This window comes from Cenococcum geophilum (genome assembly GCF_001692895.1).
Source record: "Cenococcum geophilum 1.58 unplaced genomic scaffold K441scaffold_17, whole genome shotgun sequence".
Taxonomy (NCBI): Eukaryota; Fungi; Ascomycota; class Dothideomycetes; order Gloniales; family Gloniaceae; genus Cenococcum; species Cenococcum geophilum.
The window spans coordinates 2,143,492-2,161,856 of record NW_027137575.1 but is presented as its reverse complement, the minus strand read 5'-3'; the positions used below and the strand labels follow the sequence as shown (position 1 = coordinate 2,161,856).

General features: G+C 42.7%; 4 protein-coding genes across 4 annotated transcripts; all 4 read left to right on the top strand.

The window, feature by feature from the left end:
- Positions 1-5,082: 5,082 nt before the first annotated feature.
- Positions 5,083-8,099, top strand: K441DRAFT_635231 (barren). Its single transcript, XM_067646426.1, has 4 exons — positions 5,083-5,279; positions 5,328-5,598; positions 5,650-7,476; positions 7,527-8,099. Exons 1-4 carry the CDS (start codon positions 5,224-5,226, stop codon positions 7,788-7,790), a joined length of 2,418 nt encoding a protein of 805 aa, XP_067504956.1. The 5' UTR covers positions 5,083-5,223; the 3' UTR covers positions 7,791-8,099.
- A 202-nt stretch (positions 8,100-8,301) lies between these two features.
- K441DRAFT_658885 (phosphatidylinositol 4-kinase-like protein STT4) lies at positions 8,302-14,896 on the top strand. The gene is made up of 12 exons (XM_067648436.1): positions 8,302-8,362; positions 8,427-8,604; positions 8,682-10,301; positions 10,353-11,441; positions 11,492-11,600; positions 11,657-11,794; positions 11,845-12,211; positions 12,260-12,631; positions 12,681-12,936; positions 12,996-13,202; positions 13,250-13,537; positions 13,588-14,896. The coding sequence occupies exons 1-12, from the start codon at positions 8,355-8,357 to the stop codon at positions 14,773-14,775; spliced, it is 5,820 nt and encodes a 1,939-aa protein (XP_067504955.1). The 5' UTR covers positions 8,302-8,354; the 3' UTR covers positions 14,776-14,896.
- A 230-nt stretch (positions 14,897-15,126) lies between these two features.
- On the top strand, positions 15,127-16,135 carry K441DRAFT_658884 (uncharacterized protein). Its single transcript, XM_067648435.1, has 2 exons — positions 15,127-15,453; positions 15,529-16,135. Exons 1-2 carry the CDS (start codon positions 15,173-15,175, stop codon positions 16,076-16,078), a joined length of 831 nt encoding a protein of 276 aa, XP_067504954.1. The 5' UTR covers positions 15,127-15,172; the 3' UTR covers positions 16,079-16,135.
- A 218-nt stretch (positions 16,136-16,353) lies between these two features.
- Positions 16,354-18,067, top strand: K441DRAFT_556705 (uncharacterized protein; the record flags this gene model as incomplete). Its single annotated transcript, XM_067643341.1, has 2 exons — positions 16,354-16,492; positions 17,946-18,067. Coding segments are annotated over 2 exons (261 nt in total), but the record flags the coding sequence as incomplete, so codon positions are not given.
- Between the last annotated feature and the right edge of the window lie 298 nt (positions 18,068-18,365).

Below are 18,365 nucleotides of genomic sequence, written 5' to 3'. Positions count from 1 at the left end.
AATGATGTATCTTTCACTATTTATAGTTTCAGGGGATATTGGTCTACATAAGTCAGTTACTACCTTTTCTAGGTAAACTTTTGCTTTTGGTGTAATTTCTTTATTTCACTAACTTGTCAGCTTTAATTCTATANAAATTTCGCATTTATTAAATGGAATATTTAACTGAAGACCTAGAGTCTTTTGTAGTGAAATAGGATTTATATAGCCTATTCTTTGGTGCCAAAGTTTAATTTAATTTGCTTATTTAAGCAAATTGATTTTATTTGTTTGTTTAAGCAAATTAATTTTATTTATTGGCTTAATTAATTTTATTTGCTTGCTTTTAACTTTTTTAGTCTTTTTACTAGGCAGATTATTTTGTACTATATCTATATAGTATAGGGAGTTTCTTCCCATGGCTGAGATAAGTAGTTATTCATTTTTGTAAATATAGGCTTAACCGCCCTTAACTACAATTTTATAGCCAAGCTAATCTAGCTTACTAATAAAGATAAGATTGTATTGAAAATTGGGTGTATATCTGCAATTTTCTAGTACAATTTTATTTCCTTTATTTACTAATTTAACATTTCCAATTCCAATATAATTAATTAATGCATCGGTTCCCCAACCAATTTTCCCATAGGAATCTTTATAGCTTATAAAGTATTCCTTTTTGGTCATTAAATGCTTAGTAACTCCTAAGTCTAATACAAAATTAGCTCCTTTTTAATTTAGTTGGGGTTTTTTATTGGTAATAAGTACCTAATTGGTATCTATTAAATTAAGATTAATTTCGAAATCATCTTCTTCTATATTACTAGAATAGTTATTACTAGTATTTATAGACACGAGAGCTTCTTAAGGTTTTGGCTTATATTGGTGCTTAGTTTTAAAGCCTTTTGGGGCCTTTTTAGGAAATAGATAGAAATAGTCCTTTGTAGAATACGTAGTTGTTCTACACTTCTTACAGTACTTGTTTTTATATATTTAATTTATCTAATTAGTCCTAGGTCGTCGTCTAGACCCTATAACTAAGGCTATTTCCTGATCTTTAGATACCTGTCTTCTAAATTCATCCAGTAAGTTAGAAAACAGGTTTTCTAAGTTAATGGTACTAGAATTGGTTCTATAAGATTGGGTAACTATTATAATAAATCCCTTATAAGGACTAGTTAGGTTATTTAAAACCCAAGCAATAATTACCTAATTTGGCAATTCTATGCCTTTGGCTTTCAATTAGTCGGTAAGTTGCTTTACTTTATTCAAATACTCCTCCATAGAAGAGTATTTAGATAAGGTAGTCTTAAAAAGCTCTTTATAGATTAAGAATTCCGAGCTAAACCCTTTTGGGCTATAGAGATTTTTTAACAGTTTCTATACTTCTAGAGCTGTTTTGGAATACCGTATTTGCAAGAGAGGTCCATCCTTAATTGTCAGCCTTATATTGGCTAAGGCTTTTTAGTCGTTTTCCCCTTTTAGGGTAACTCCTTCTTCTATAGCATTACTAAGCGATCCTTTTATAAAAAGTAATTGGACCCAAAGGCTCCAGACTTTGTAATTGGATTGGCTAATAAGCTTTTCAATTAAGATTTTATCTAACATTTTATCTGCAAATAGATAAATAGAATTAAATAATAGGATTTGAATAAAATTAAATGATAGGATTTAGATAAATAAAATTAAATAATAGGATTTAAATAAATAGATACGATTAAAAGAATAGATAAACCAAATGATATACTTAAGATTCGATCAAAATTTGATTAAGATTTGACTAGAATAAAATTTAAGTGATAGTAAAATAGAGATAAAATTGACTTAAGATATAGTTCAGATTTAATTAAAAAATTAGTTAATAATTAATTGATATTTGGTCGAGGTCAGATTTTGGAGTTTTAGTTAAAAATTAATTAAGATTTGGTTAAGGTTAGAGCAGCCGGGCTTATAACCTATTAATTTGCGTAAGCGGAGGTTGGAGGACGACAGGGTAAATAATATAGTGAAGTAAGTGAAGTAGATAAACTTAATGTAATTGATAATATCTATCTACGGGGGATTGAGTCTCTATATACCTAGAAGACCCTAGTTTTGGAACGTCTACGTTCCGCCTTATATTCTGATACGTTACCTGATACGCTAGGTGATACATTACCTAACACACTAGGTAATACGTTACCTGATATACTAGGTAATATGTTACCTGATACACTAGGTGATACGTTACCTGATATACTAGGTGATACGTTACCTGATACACTAGCTGATATACTGGCTGATACCATCTGATACACTAGCTGATACACTAGCTGATACTATCTGATACACCGCGTAAAGCCGTAGGGTTCTTCTAGGGTGTTCTTATGTAATGCTTACATAAGCAACATCAGAGATCATTATTGATAATTCTATGCTTTTGGCTTTTAATTAGTCTGTGAGTTGCTTCACTTTATTTAAATACTCCTCTATAGAAGAGTATCTAGATAAGGTGGTCTCAAAAAGCTCTTTATAGATTAAGAATTCCGAGCTAAACCCTTTTAGGCTGTAGAGATTTTTTAACAGTTTCTATGCTTCCAGAGCTGTTTTAGAATACTGTATTTGCAAGAAAGGTCCATCCTCAATTGTCAGCCTTATATTGGCTAAGGCTTTTTAGTCAATTTCCCCTTTTAGGGTGACTCCTTCTATAGCATCACTAAGCGATCCTTTTACAAGAAGTAATTGGACCCAAAGGCTCCAGACTTTGTAGTTGGATTGCCCAATAAGCTTTTCAATTAAGATTTTATCTAACATTTTATCTGCAAATAGATAAATAGAATTAAACGATAGGATTAAGCAGATAAAATTAAATAATAGGATTTAGACAAGTAGAATCGAATGATAGGATTTTGGACAAGTAGAATCAAATAATAGGATTTGGACAAATAAATAAGATCAAAAGAATAGATAAATCAAATAATATACTTAAGATTCGATCAAGATTCGATCAAGATTCGATCAAGATTTAACTAAAATAAAATTCAAGTAATAGTAAAATAGAGATAAAATTAACTCAAGATATAGTTCAGATTTAATCAAAAAATTAGTTAACAATTGATTGATATTTGGTCGAGGTCAGATTTTGGCGTTTTAGTCAAAAATTAATCAAGATTTGGTTAAGGTTAGAGCAGCCGGGCTTATAACCTATTAATTTACATAAGCGGAGGTCGGAGGACAACAGGGTAAACAATATAGTAAAGTAAGTAAAGTGGATAAACTTAATGTAATTAATAATGTCTATCTGCGGGGGACCGAGTCTCTATATACCTAGAAGACCCTAGTTCCGGAACGTCTACGTTCCGTCTCGTATTCTAATACGTTACCTAATACACTAGGTGATACGTTACCTGATATACTAGGTGATACATTACCTAATATACTAGGTAATACGTTACCTAATACACTAGGTGATACGTTACCTAATACACTAGGTGATACGTTACCTAATACACTAGGTAATACGTTACCTAATACACTAGCTAATACACTGGCTAATACTATCTAATACACTAGTTGATATACTAGCTAATACACTAGTTAATACACTAGCTAATACCATCTGATACACCGCGTAAAGCCGTAGGGTTCTTCCAGGGTGTTCTTATGTAATGCTTATATAAGCAACATTTGAGATTATCATTGACAAGGTCATATAATATGATCTATATAATCTATATAATCTACGTAATCCGCAACAAAGTAGATAGAGCACACGTATATTACGTATAAGAAGGATTTTATAGGAGTATAATTGTATATTTAAGGACCCTTAGTCCCTACCTAGATAGTTCCTTCCTTGTAGTGATTCTTAGAATATAATTAGAGTTAATCTATTGGGCAACTACTCTACCAGTTATTATTACGTTGTTGACTTTTGTACTTGCATTTCCTATATACCTAGCCTATTGACGAGCCTATTGTAGTTTCTGCTACAAGGTTCCGTTACATATAACGCCATTACTCTCTCTCTTTCTCTCTAGCCTCTTGTATATGCTAGCGTGCTTATTCTTAAGGTTCTCCTTAGTAGGCTTCCTACTTAGCTGCCTCCTGATTTATTTCTACCTTAGAATCTACAATCTCTTTCTCTCTATAAAAAATTAAGGGCAGCCGGCTACCTTTCTATACTATACTCTACGCGTAAAGAACTGAGCTGCCTAGCTTATGCTTAAATTGGTAGTAATTTAGGTGCTTACACTTAGAGTGTTACCGAATAACCTACTTAGTACGGTTATTATTAAGTTAAAAATAAACCTTATCTATAAACCTAACGGGATACTAGATAGAAGATAGGTAGTCCTTCTATTTATTAGAGAACTCCAGCCTTTTGTGGATGTTATTCTCCCGAATATAGGTCCTCTGGCATGATTTACACTTAAAATATTTACGCTTATTAAACGCGTTTTTAACCGTCTCTTTATCCTTAACTTCTAGATAATATTTAAGCCTTAAGTCTTCCCACGACCAGATCTTATTAAGGTAATTTACCTTCCTTAATATGCTTAATTATTCGCTTTAATTTGGCCTCTCCGATCTTATATAGAGCACCCATATTAGGAGCATAACTGCGGCGCGCGTGACGGTTAAATCCCTCCTTTTTTTAGCGCCGCTGGATCCTTTCTGGGACGCTATAACGCTTGCGGACATCTTTGTATGATTTTCTAGCGTCTAATTGTCCTAGGGCCTTGTTTTTAGTAGGTGTGTCCCATTTAAGAGCTTTATTAGGGCTATCTTTAGGCTGTCGTAGCTAACGCTTAGGGGTTCTTTGTTTATATTGCTTCACAACGCAATTAATACCTGAATTGTGGGTAATAGGCTGGCGTATAGTAATAGAAATTTTTTATAGGTTTCAGGCTTCAAAATAAGCTATTATTTGTATGTATTGAGTGCGTGGTTGTGGGGTTGTGAGGGTGCGAAGTTGTAGGGGGCTGTTTTCGCGTGGCCGCGACTTTTTCGCCTAGCCCTTGGTCCGTCACCCAAGTTTATGTAAGCTGGCTTGTGATTGGTGGACGTTTCAGTCAGCAAAGCTTTTGCAAGGCTCCCTGGCAGCCACAGCAACGCTGAAATGCAGACAACAAACAATGCGCGTCGCGACATTTCTCGGGCACACCACAACAGGGAATCACCAAGTTCGCTCTAAGGTACCACCCAGAGGCCATTCCAGGATTTGCGTAGAATCTCTAAACGCGCTTGCAGAGTCGTTATACGATGCCGCGTGCTAGAGACAGATATGCTGCTGCGACGCCGCACAAAACTCCCATGAAGTTAGGGCACCTATGGTCGACTAGATACCTACGCTGACGACATATTAGAATACCTTTAAATGATGACCGTCAGGAAAAGGCAAATCGACTTCACTCGAGACAGGCTCTCCATGAGGCGCAACTAAACTCAATCAAAGCTGCGGCAACTCCAGTCCGGAGAAGGATATCAGCCGTTGGCGGGAGCCCCGGGACACCCACATACAATCAGAATGGAGTTGAGAACGGCATGCCATATGTGGGGGGGAATGCGGTGACACCTATGAAGCGTGTTCCTATATTAGCTAACTTTGAGGAGTGGATGAAGATGGCTACCGACAATGTAATCAGACTGATGCAAAGCTTAATATAAAACAGCTGCTAATCGGAATAGAAAATAAATGCCACCAATTCATGGAACTTTGCGCTCATCGATTACTTCCACGATATGTCCTTACTAAAAGAGGGTGATGGCGTTAACTTCCAGCGGGCAAGCTGCACCCTAGACGGATGCGTTAAAATATATACAAGTCGTGTTGACAGTGTTGCAACTGAGACCGGCAAACTACTTAGTGGTCTAGCAGACAGCGGCAACAAAAAGCGACGTGGCGAAGGCTCTGAGGGGGGCGACGGTGGCGAGGTTGAAGATGAGGATGAGGAGGGCGAAGACGGGATAAAGAAAAGAAAGAAGAGATCACAGAGGTCTTCCGAAGCAACGCTTGCCACATCATTTGCACAACTACAACTTAAGAAGATGGAGCTTGAATTCTCGGTAGACCCGTTGTTCAAGAAAGCATCCGCAGACTTCGATGAAGGCGGCGCGAAAGGGTTATTACTAAACCATCTCACGATTGACGGGAAAGGTAGAATTGTGTTTGACAGCAGCGACGATGTGCAAGACATCCCTGCCGAAGACAGACGTGAGAGTGCAAGGCTCGAGATAAAAACACAAGAAGCCGACGTTATTAGTCCAACTGAGGACATTGACATTGACATTACCACACTTGCTTCTAAATATTTTCCAGATCTCTCACGGTTGGAGGAACAGGACATATGCCCCTCCTTGAAAGCCTTTGACCTTGGAGATGCCAACGGATCGCTGGATCTACCATTTCTGAAAACACCGGAAGACTGGAGACAAGAAAGTAAAGATGTAGATGAAGGGGATCATTCTGGAGTCGTTCTTGATGACGAGAACGCCATGGGGTTCGACGATGAGGACGATGATGACGGTGGTCTGGGTGGGTTCAACCTTCCCCTTGAGACTGGTTTCGGTGAAGGAGGCGAGGCTTGGGCAAAGGAAGCGGCATTAGAACCTCAAATGCGCCTTCATACTGTGACCATGGGTAACACGGACGGAGAAGGTGATGAAGGGATTGGAGAAGTTGGGGCTTTTGAGGCTGGTAGTGCTCAGTACGGCATTTCCTTAATACATGGCCAAGGAGATGATCAGGAAAACATACTCAACTACTTTGACCAAGCAATACAAAAGAACTGGGCGGGACCTGAACATTGGCGAATCAGAAGAATCAAGGACATTACCCGGACGGCTACATCTCTCACGAAACGGAAAGAGAAGGAACCGTTTGAGATAGATTTCACCACACCTCTTACCCAGTTTTTGGCAGATGCGTTGTACACCCCCGCATCGTCGAATTCGACCATAACAATGCCTAAGGCCCAATGGAAATCGAAGACGAGAAACCTGCTTCCCGATGATAAACATTTTAACTCACGGCAACTTCTTCGATTATTCCTTAAGCCCGAGGCTCGTATGGGGTCTACAAAGGCCGGGCATGGTGTGCAGTCAACAGGAGCTCGTCAGGAAGAGGCTCCAGAAGGCGAAGTGGATGAAGCATACTGGGCCAGAAAAGAGAATCGCGTTTCCACATCTCCCACAGACGAGGAAACACCGCAAGGAAACTACGATGCGGACTTCTTCCAAGATGACGGGCTTGGGCTACCTAGTGGTATGGAAGAAGAGGATGATGATTTCGCCGATGCGCGGGAACACTTTTCCCCGCCGGCCGAGAGAGGATATGTCGGTGCTACGGCTACTGAAGATGTACTTGGCAGTTCTCAGGAAGGGGCTTTCGGCGCTCAGTTAGTTACGCAAAGCCGAAGGTTACGCCCTGAATATGTGCAGTATGCCCGGGTAGCAAAGAAGGTCGACGTTCGACGGCTTAAGGAGGAACTCTGGCGAGGAATTGGATTCGAAAATGTGAGCGAATGTCTATTACACAAATGGAAGAGCACACTGACAGAGCATAGTTGCAGGAGCAAACTCCCTTAAAAATATCAGCAGTACCGGTCCCGAAAGCCCCGGATGGATCCCTCAAGTTCACAGATGTGATGAATAACCTGCAGTCTGTGTACCCTAAGCAGACAATGGCGGATATCTCAACCTCTTACTGTTTTATTTGCCTTCTGCATTTGGCTAATGAGAAAGGACTCGTGATAAACAATGAGGAGAATTTCCAGGACTTGACGATCAGGAGGGATTTCACAGCTGATTTAAGTACTGGAGGCGATTAAGACGTTTCTTGTTCGAACTTCGAAACATGCATACATTGGCGGGGATTGGGCGTTGGGGTGGTCATAGGGGCTTCGGATGGGTTTGTTCGGATCAACGGACACAGCGTTGAATTTGTAGACTGCAGAACGGGCGAGTCTTACCATTGGACTCGAAAGGCTAGAAGCCAAAATATTGCTTTAACACCCTAATATACCTTGTCGTTCTTGGTCTCATTTATATAATGCATGCATGTTCAGCTATCGCGCTCAACTCGGACTGCTGTTTTGGCTCAATAAAATGAAGAGCACAACAAGCTTGATAAACATGACTAAAATCTAAGTAATACATATAAATCCAAGAAAAAAAATGTAACTTAAAAATTCTGAGACCTGAAAGTGAAAAATTAGCTACAATCTCTCATTGACTGAGATATATTCAAGCCGCCAAGAACTTCCCATTCAGGCTAGCTTTCCAAAAACCGCCTGCAGACCTCAACCCAGTATTTCGTCACCAACGGGCGTAGGTTGTTACGAGCCCTTAATCTTACCCCCCCCCGGCTTTTTTTTACAACTTGATGGTACAAAATGAGAACGTAAGTATACCGGCTTCCTCAAAGAGTTTATCTCCTGGGTTGCTAATACTCTACTATCACGTAGAATTAGGCGCAATGCTCTTGAGAAGCTTGCTTCTCTCTCAGCAAAGTCGCTTACGAGTACTTCAGGGCATTCCGACCTTGCGAAACTCTGCAAAAGATGTCGTCCGGCGGGCTTTAAACAAGATGGTATTGATTCCCGGAAGTCGAACAATCACACAAATACTGCGAATGTACCCATGGTGAGTGAGCAGTGATACTTGGAAATTACTTATAACCGAAACTTAATCCCAAGAGATGTAGGCTAATGATTATACAGCGCCTTCCAGAGCTTGATGTGCTCCTCGCTCTCTGTAAGGCTGCTCCTCTTGTCAAATCCGCCGACACTGCGGAGCAATTATTAAATCAACTCTCTCCGTATCTGCTCGAATCACATACTCAAGTGATTTCCCACTCTCCTGGACTACGTGACATCACTCCTTCACCATGGGAGGTCCTTACAAATAGCCTAACGTCCGCGATACTGTCGATCGGTCTGAACCATGAAATTCTTCGGCCTAAGGTTGCTGCAGCTCTAGATAAATATATTGAAGGCTGGGCTTCTGTAGCAAGCTCGTTGTCTGCCAACCAGTTCGACGACGATAACTGTCCTGAGTACGCTATCGATGGCGAGCTTTCGAGGGTCATGACGCTGAGCGTTTCGCTGTTGGGCTTTTTGGACTCTGCGGCGAAACATACTAGATTCTGGACCGCCTATGAGAGATTGCAATTGATTGAACTTATACGAAGAGCGCTGGTGGAGAAATTCATGATTGCCTTTGAAGCAGCATTATCCGTCGTTCGAAATGCGCGTTCCTCACAACAAGGGTTAAGAGAATGGAAAAGTTATACAAAGCACTACGCTGCACTAGGTCGCCCGTTAGGAGCAATGCTGCTTCATGAAGGCTTTATGCAACTAGTTGTCGCTTGTGCCTCACTGCTCGTAGGCCCAGCAGATCATAAATTAGAGGAGCCAGTCCTTGACTTTCTTCGGGCACCTCACCCCAGGCACGATGCCCCAATTGACTCTTTGGAGGATGCGCTCCTGCAAGGTCTAACTCAGATAGCCATTGAAGAGATGGAACGTCTGCAGAATGATCTAGATTACCTCCAGCAGGTTGGCTCTGCATGGCAGCAGCGCTTGGCTTCTACGGTCAAAGCAAACGCGTTGACAACCTTTCTTTGCTGCACCGTGTACAATGAGGAAGCTGCCGACTCTGATGTTTTGATGTCTTGGCTAGAAGCTACTTTAACGGATCCAGTTCAAATCGCCGACGAGAATCTAGCATCCGTAGTGCTCAAATCCATGTCGATTCTCGCGAAATTATCCCCTTCCATATCGTCAGTCCTCAGTCGATCCTTACCCCGGATCATTGTTCAAGGTGGGTTAGACAGTCGCACGGCGACTGTCGCGGCTGATTGTTTAGCATCAGTCCTCAAACTTCTTCCGCAAGACGCAATTATTACGACATTGTACAGCCTAGGCAATGTGCTTAGTGCTAGTTCATTGCCCGACAGAGGTACAGCTACATCGCCTTTACTGAACGGGAGCACCAAGGCCTACCGCCATGTCGGCATCTACAACCATCAAACTACTGGAAGCGCAATATCACTCACGCCCAGTGACGAGGAAGAACCCTCTCATGTATATGCTACAGTAATTCACACAATAGTCGGGATTGCGAGAAGTTGCAAGGACGAAAAGATTACGGCATTGGCCCTATCAATACTCATTCAGAAATACGGACGCGTAAATCAAACAGTGGATACGAAAATCATCACCGAGTCCGCTCTTCTAGGCGTGCATAGTGGACCTAGCGAATTGCGATCGCTCTTAAAGCTATACTCCAGGCTCAGCCACGATTCCCTGGTGAAGAACGATGTGGTGATGCTCGAAGCTGTACGTGTACCATTCTAGCAATATCGGACTGCTCTCTAAGTCTTACTCTAGGTCATGGATGCCAGGAATTACCTCTCCAAAGAAATCAAGATTGGCTCCCCACTATTTGAGATCTACTTAACACATCTACTAGACGCGATTGTTAGCAAAGGCGATGCACATGAAAGCGCGAATAACCATATTCCAGATGCTGAATTAGCTGCTCAAGAGATTGCTCAGTTACTGTCGCCCTTAGCAATATTGTTCTCGGGGAATTCCGGCGCAACTGACGAATGGAAACATCATGATACTATCAGCAGCCTCCAGCGCGATGCATGGTTCAATATCGTCGTCCATGGATTTAGTCTTACATCGCAACTTGGCAGAAAATATTTGAGTGAACTCCGAGCTCTTGCACAATTCAGCCAACCTTTGATTGCCGAAGAGAGAACTGGCCAGGTGGAAAGCGACGTTGAATTGAACACTGTTCTGAGGCGCGGAAAGGGGCCAGAACACACCGTCGAACAAAAGAAAAACTTGATCAAGCTTCTTCCCTCTTGCGAAGCTGATATCAAAGCCCTCAGCTATCCAGAAGTCGTCTTCCTCAACACAGCCTACCTCGTCGAGGACCTCAGAGCTAGCTCTGGAGACTGTACAAAGGCTCTTGCCTATTTTCTCGACCCGAAACTGCGAAGTAGTGCCATGGGAAATTGTATGTTTGCGATTGCGACGACGGCTGTGAAGACGTACGTATCAAAGACCCTTTCTGGCAGTATGCAGACTTTCTCTACCCCATATCTCGCACAGCAACTTGCGACTATTTTTGCAGGGTGTTGTCACCGAATCGGTAGGGTTCAGCAGGTTGCAACCGCATCCGCTGAGATTATTATTCGAGAAGTGCCGTCCACGCTATGTCAGAAAACAGCACTTTTCGCAATTCTCGAGCTGCTGTCGATCATGTGGTCTAGCTGCCTAGAAGGTGATACAGATGAATACGAATGGACTTCTACGTTCACCTCTTCAAGGGAGAATATTTCTGTAGAACTTTCTGACGACTATGACTTTCGTCGGACGACACTGAACAATTTTCATAAGCGAGCCAAGAGCTGGGTGCTGCAGGTCCTAGATATGGCTCCGCTGGATATCAAAGGTTTACTCCAGGTGAGCCTACGTCTGAGTAATAATAGTAACAATGACTGATCACTCAATAGACGTACCTTTCGGAATATGATGATGAAGGCGCTTATGGTCATGTTTCCCTAGGGCGTTCATTCGCTTTGGAGATGGGTTCCGTAATCCCCTCGACTGACCAACGTCTTGGTAAGCGTATCTTAGCCCCGCGTGGCTTTGATCAATAATTCTAACGAGCTCAACAGGCGCCATCGAACGACAAAAAGACCTGAATGTTAACACCGCCTCTGACTTTATCGCTCAATATACCACTCGCCAGGAGTATCGATTCATTGATGGACTGAATGACCAAGATGAAGAATGGTTGAGATTTGGCAACAACGGTCTGTCAATCTATCTTTCTTTTGTATTTCCGGATGCTAAAATTCAGTAGCGGATCCTCTCCAACGTAGAGCTTCAGTTATTCATCGCAGTATCGAAGATGCTACGAACCTGCTAACTGACCTCGAAAGCCAAACCCTAAATCACAAACAAGTCTCTATTGCTGAATTACGGGACATATTAAGACGGGCGGCTGCCTTGTTGTGTAGAGTCAAGAGGGATCAGTCCGCTATTGTTCATCATTTGGTCGGAATACCGTTTGCTGTCTTTACTAAACAGTCTATAAAACTAGGCATCTCCCTTTGGATGAGTGTTATCAAAGAAAATCCGAGAATGGAATCGAGAATCTTAGTCGCAATCGCCGAAAACTGGGAGATAACTGTGCGCAAGAAACGCGGTTTTTTCAGCGATGCATTGCAGTAAGTGTATAAATGTACTCTCAAAACACAGCCGCCTGATTCCTCCAGTCATTTAGATCCTTTCTATGTCAGGCAAGAATTCGCTCCTTCAGACAAGCTAGCGACCATGAAGAGGCAGCAGCAGGCATACAACGCCATAGCGCCACACTTTCGACTACTTCAATTTCTGTCCAGCCATTTCAATGCTACGCGATTAAGCAATCCAAATGTCGAGAAAGTATATCATCGTCTTATGCATATAACTCTGGATGCCATGGAGTTGTGCATAGGCCATCCGCTTGCGCGAGAAGCACACTTTCATGTCATTCTCCTGGGTCTCAAGATTCTCCATCATTGTACATCTCTGCGCGATCTAGTCAAGTGGAGATTAAAGGAACGAATCCTATCTGCAGGCCTTACATGGTTTGTGGTTTCTCCAAGGTGGGTCAAACCTTTTATCCATTCTAGTAAATATTAATGATAGTTTTAGATGGTCATTCGGCGGTAACCGCCTTCAAATCAAAGCTGAGACTCATGTTCTCTCTGATATCCAGGTGTATCTTCGGATGGTGACAAATATTGGCGTCGAGACAGAAGGCTCTCTCAAATCGTTGCAAGGGAAGCAAGATCTTTTTTCACTACTGCTAGCAAACGAGCAAACACGACTCATGGTTTGGTTGTTCCCGCTTGATTATGAGAAGAAGCACCATTTTATTTCAGGCCAGCACATTAGGACTTTGACAGAGGTGTGTATACACTTATCGCAGTCGGTCGAGATATCATCCCTACCTACTAACTCATTCAGAATGCAATCCCCGGCTTCCTAAAAACTGCCTGGACCGAGAATCCCGCACTTGCTGTCCACCTCGTACATCGCTTCCAGTCCCAGAGATTAGCCAACGATTTACGGTGGCTACTACTTAATTTCCCGCAGAAGGCTCTCAACGAACCAGATGCCCTCGAGATTCTGCTAGGCACAACATTGCCAAACGACGTCTCATTTCAACTGAAGGTGATTATCACCTACACTTTCTGGGTTGAGCCTACTAACAGAGGTAGTACTTGCTTTACTGGGCTTCGGTAAACCCCATTACCGCAGTAACATACTTTTTACCAGCGTATGGATGTCATCCATTCATCACTCAGTATGCGATGAGAGCACTAGAAAGCCACTCCGTCGATGTTACATTCTTCTACGTACCTCAGATTGTTCAAACTCTGCGACACGATGCTCTTGGCTACGTAGAGAGATATATCATTGAAACAGCGAAATTCTCGCAATTATTCGCTCATCAGATTATCTGGAACATGAAAGCAAATGCCTATAAAGACGAAGATTCTCAGATCGTAGGTTCAGCGTGCGTGCTTATTCGATAGTATCTAATTGAGCTGCATAGCCTGATCCCGTCAAACCGACTCTCGATAAAGTTATGGATAATTTAATATCAAGCTTCGCCAAAAGTGACCGGCTCTTCTACGAGCGTGAATTTTCATTCTTCAATGAAGTAACCGGTATTTCAGGCAAACTACGACCATTTATAAAGAGTCCGAAGCCAGAAAAGAAGCAGAAAATTGAAGAGGAACTGCGCAAAATTAAAGTTGAAGTTGGCGTATATCTCCCAAGCAATCCCGACGGAGTAGTCATCGGCATCGACCGAAAGTCCGGGAAGCCGTTGCAGAGCCATGCCAAAGCTCCATATATGGCCACGTTCCGGATACGAAAAACGAAAGCGGACACCGGCAGCCCTGGTGAAGACTTCAGTCACAATAGTGACATTGTAATGAGATCTAGCACCTACGAGGTTTGGCAGTCAGCTATCTTTAAAGTTGGCGATGATTGCCGACAAGACGTGCTTGCCTTGCAGATGATTGCCGCCTTTCGTGGAATTTTCAACAATGTTGGGCTCGATGTCTACGTCTACCCCTACCGTGTCACTGCTACAGCCCCCGGCTGTGGCGTGATCGATGTGTTACCAAACTCTATATCTCGTGACATGCTAGGTCGTGAAGCCGTTAATGGCCTGTATGATTATTTTATATCAAAATACGGGGGAGAAGAATCGATACGGTTCCAGGAAGCTCGAAATAACTTTGTAAAGAGCATGGCGGCATACAGTGTCATTTCGTACCTTCTTCAGTTCAAGGACCGTCACAACGGCAATATCATGATCGACGATGCCGGCCACATCCTCCATATTGACTTTGGCTTTTGCTTCGATATCGCACCAGGTGGCATTAAATTCGAGCGAGCCCCATTCAAGCTCACTTCCGAGATGGTTGCTGTGATGGGCGGCTCTACGAATTCTCAGCCGTACCATTGGTTTGAGGAACTCTGCATCAAGGCATTTCTTGCATCCCGACAGCACTGCGAACACCTTGCTCATGTGGTAATCGTCATGTTGGACAGTGGATTACCGTGCTTCAAACCAGAGACAATTCAGCATTTCAAGGAGAGATTTGTGTTGGAGAAAACGGAAAGGGAGGCTGCGGACTTTATGAGGGAACTGATCCGGAAGAGTTACAACAGCTACACCACAAAGCAATACGATCAATTCCAGCTATTAACAAACGGGATTCCATACTAGTTAACAGGGTTTGGGTTCTTGTATAATTTCTATTTATTAGTATAGACACATTATTAGCTAGCACACTGCGTTTCGAAAGCAATACCAGCTGCATTTTGGAATTGATCCTACTAAGCTAGCACCTACTATACTACTCTTTGGGAAAGCTTACATTGCAGACGCTCAAGTAACAGAAACCTTCATCGCCCCAAGGCCTACGAATACCGCTTAGTTTGTACACGAGTAAATCAACCAGACACTAGTAATACTTAGTGAGGAAAACCCCTGTCAACTTACCATGGTCCAAGCGGCGTTGATGAGCAGACGACGCCGGCCCGCGCGGATCCACTACGTTTGTTTGATGAATGAATGATTTGACTTCAAGGAACTAGTATTCTGAATACCCAAAAGCATCACTATGGTCCCAAAACTTAGTACAACTGTACAATATCTTTTTATTGGAGCCATTGGCTACATCCTTGCCGGTGCACCCCTTTCCCGCTCCCTTTTCGGCGAACGTAAGCAAGATCCCCCTGAAGAAATTTCTTTCGAAAAAAGCGCCTCATTGGCGATATCGGAGGATAATCTCACATGCCCACACCACGCATACAACGTCCATATATTCTCGCGAGATCCTCTCGTTATCTATATTCAGTCATTCTTAAGCAACGAGGAGGCAGAACATCTCGTAAGAGTCAGGTACGAAACACTTCTCATCCTGTCAACCAGTAATACGCCAATTGTAATAAATCCACTAAATCCAAACAATCGCAGCGAAGACAAGTTCAGGCCTTCCACTGTCTGGACTGAAGGGGTTGAGAGGCTTGACACCACTGTCCGGGAATCCGAAAAGGCTCTCTTGGACCGAGATGATATTGTCAAATGCATTGAGAACCGTGCCCGTGTCTTCCAAGGGTGGCGCCCCGATGTTTTCATAGAAAAACTTTGGAGTCAGCGTTACACACAAAACGGGCACTATCGCCATCACTATGATTGGAGCTCTGCATCATCGCACTCAGGAAGAGTCTCCAGCTTCATGGTTTACCTTGAGGCAAATTGTACTGGAGGTGGCACCAATTTCCCGCGTTTGGAAATTCCACGAGGCGGGAACTGGTGTGAGTTTGTGGAATGTGAGAGCCGACAGGGAGTCACCTTTAAGCCTCTGAAAGGCAACGCAGTTTTCTGGGAGAACTTCCGTGCAGATGGCACTGGGTACAAGGAATGTTGGCATGCAGGATTGCCAGTGCTCTCGGGAACAAAAATTGGGTTAAATATCTGGAGCTGGTACCAAAAAGGTTACCAACCTTCTATGCCTACGATATAGATATTATTATCAGTAGTAAAATACAGTAGTACTTAGTAATAAGTACTATATGCCCACCTCAACACGTTTGGGCACCCAAGGAGGAGGTCGTGCGCGAACACTAGAACCAAAATAACGCGTATACGGAGGTCGCTAGCTAGAAGTCTCCGCCACATCATGCACGCCGCCACCAAATGCACGGTCCCCCACCAAAAATCTCGTATTTTCAAAATTCAAATTCTATCCACAAAATATCAATAATGGACCCCAAAATTGACCCTGAAGAACGTCAATAGGCTACACTTGCTAGTCTAAAGCTTCAGGATAAGCCTAATTACACTAAGGTTGCTAAACGGTTTAGTGTTGATCGAACTACCCTCTCTCGACGATATCGCAATGTTACCAAATTATACGCGGATGCGCGCGACAATAAGCGTTTCCTTTCAGATGCGCAATTAAAGGCCCTTATTATTACCTCAGCGAGCTCAGACGTGATTTTTTAGCTAGCGTCGGAATAACCTACGCCGTCTTCCGAATTACAAAATCACGTCTGAGAGGCTTTGGCGAGATTTGTTAAAATTATGACTAAAATCCGCCAAGCGGAGATTGCGGATATCTAATTCATTCATTTACATAACGCATTATTATTACTAAAAGTTAATTACAATATTTTTAAGACTTAGGACTTCTAAGTGGTATAAAATTTATAATACGGCTATTGCCTAGTCCTGACATTAATTTTGTTAAAGTTAAAAAAACGCGTTATTAAAATTATGACCATATATTATATCTTATTGAATAGTCTGCTAATATAGATATCTACTACTTAAGGCTATTGAAACACCCAGGAGGTGCTATAGTTGGGTCCTTCCTTAAAAATATCCTCCCTTGGCCCGGAGTGCCTTTACTACTGCTAGGGGATAGAGCCTTAGTAGAGCCTCGTGCAGAGCCTTAGTAGAGCCTCGTGCAGAGCCTTAGTAGAGCTTCGTGCAGAGCTTAATGCAGAGTTTCGTGCAGAGCTTCGTGCAGAGCCTTAGCAGAGCCTTAGCAGAGCCTTAGCAGAGCCTTAGCAGAGCTTCGTGTAGAGCTTCGTGCAGAGCCACGTGCAGGCGTGCAGACGTGTAGCTGTGCAGACGTGCAGACGTTCGTACGGGCGATCAATTGCAGAGACGTTTGTAGAGACGATTGTATAGGCAATTAATCGATTGATTGTATGGGCGATTGTACGGGCGATTGTAGAACCTTCCTAGTATATTAGTGCTGCGTGTTAGTAGAGCTTTGGAGCTCTATATAGGGCTTCGAGCAGAGCTTTAAGTAGAGCTTCGAGTAGAGCTTTTACAGAGCTTCGTGCAGAGCTTCGTGCAGAGCTTCGTGCAGAGCTTCGTGCAGAGCTTCGTGCAGAGCTTCGTGCAGAGCTTCGTGCAGAGCTTCGTGCAGAGCTTCGTGCAGAGCTTCGTGCAGAGCTTCGTGCAGAGCTTCGTGCAGAGCTTCGTGCAGAGCTTCGTGCAGAGCTTCGTGCAGAGCTTCGTGTAGAGCCTCCGCAGAGCTTTGTGCAGAGCCTCCGCAGAGCTTCGTGCTGAGGTAGAGTTGTGGCCTCTACCGCGACGACTTCCTCTTAACGTCGCGCCGGTATAAGGAGCTGAGGATCTCATAACTTATAGAGTAGGCTTTTCTCTATAATTTGGTGTACTTTTAATGTTGATAGGTATTATGGGAGGGTAGATCAATTTCGTCAAAGTTAATGAGGTCTTCTCATATAAACTGTGTTTAGGTTTTCCCATAAACCTCGCCAAAGTCTCTCAGACCAAGAAAACGATTGCCGTCCTAAATCAGCTTAGCGGACGATGCGGATATTCCTATATCCGCACAATCGTTTTCTTGGTCTGAGCTTCTGAGGTAACCCTTATTAAGTACATTAACGACCTTACTAAGCGTGGATTACCCCCTATAAATGCTATAGTATGTAATTTTAGGGGCCAAATTACAAGAAGAAATCCTGGAGAGCACTAGGTTACTCGCTAGCTATCCCACTACTAAAAAGAGCTAAAAACTGGCTATCTTATACTAATTAATAAGTTATAAAAGAAGAAAAAAAAGCTTCACCGCACATGCAACCTTACCAAAAGGTGGCGCCGCACTTCCAAACTTACGCATACCCATCTTACCATCAAAAACTATCGTTTTCCTAACTCCTAAGACCTAATTCTGCCTACCTAGCGAGCTAGAGGTAGACTTGTTCCCCTTATTACCCCCTTTTGTTCTGCGACAGAGGCCTTGGCAAAAGGGGCCTTAGCGTATAAGCGAAGCA

What these genes read in the sequence shown, in the direction of transcription:
- K441DRAFT_658884 (XM_067648435.1), top strand. Translation starts at nt 15,173, where the DNA reads ATGGTCCCAAAACTTAGTACAACTGTACAATATCTTTTTATTGGAGCC. An exon ending in GAACATCTCGTAAGAGTCAG is followed by an intron (nt 15,454 to 15,528) that starts GTACGAAACACT and finishes AAACAATCGCAG; the next exon opens with CGAAGACAAGTTCAGGCCTT.
- K441DRAFT_658885 (XM_067648436.1), top strand. An exon ending in ACGTCTCATTTCAACTGAAG is followed by an intron (nt 13,203 to 13,249) that starts GTGATTATCACC and finishes TAACAGAGGTAG; the next exon opens with TACTTGCTTTACTGGGCTTC. An exon ending in AAGACGAAGATTCTCAGATC is followed by an intron (nt 13,538 to 13,587) that starts GTAGGTTCAGCG and finishes TGAGCTGCATAG; the next exon opens with CCTGATCCCGTCAAACCGAC.
- K441DRAFT_635231 (XM_067646426.1), top strand. Translation starts at nt 5,224, where the DNA reads ATGCCGCGTGCTAGAGACAGATATGCTGCTGCGACGCCGCACAAAACT. An exon ending in CCGCACAAAACTCCCATGAA is followed by an intron (nt 5,280 to 5,327) that starts GTTAGGGCACCT and finishes ACGACATATTAG; the next exon opens with AATACCTTTAAATGATGACC. An exon ending in TGAAGATGGCTACCGACAAT is followed by an intron (nt 5,599 to 5,649) that starts GTAATCAGACTG and finishes TAATCGGAATAG; the next exon opens with AAAATAAATGCCACCAATTC.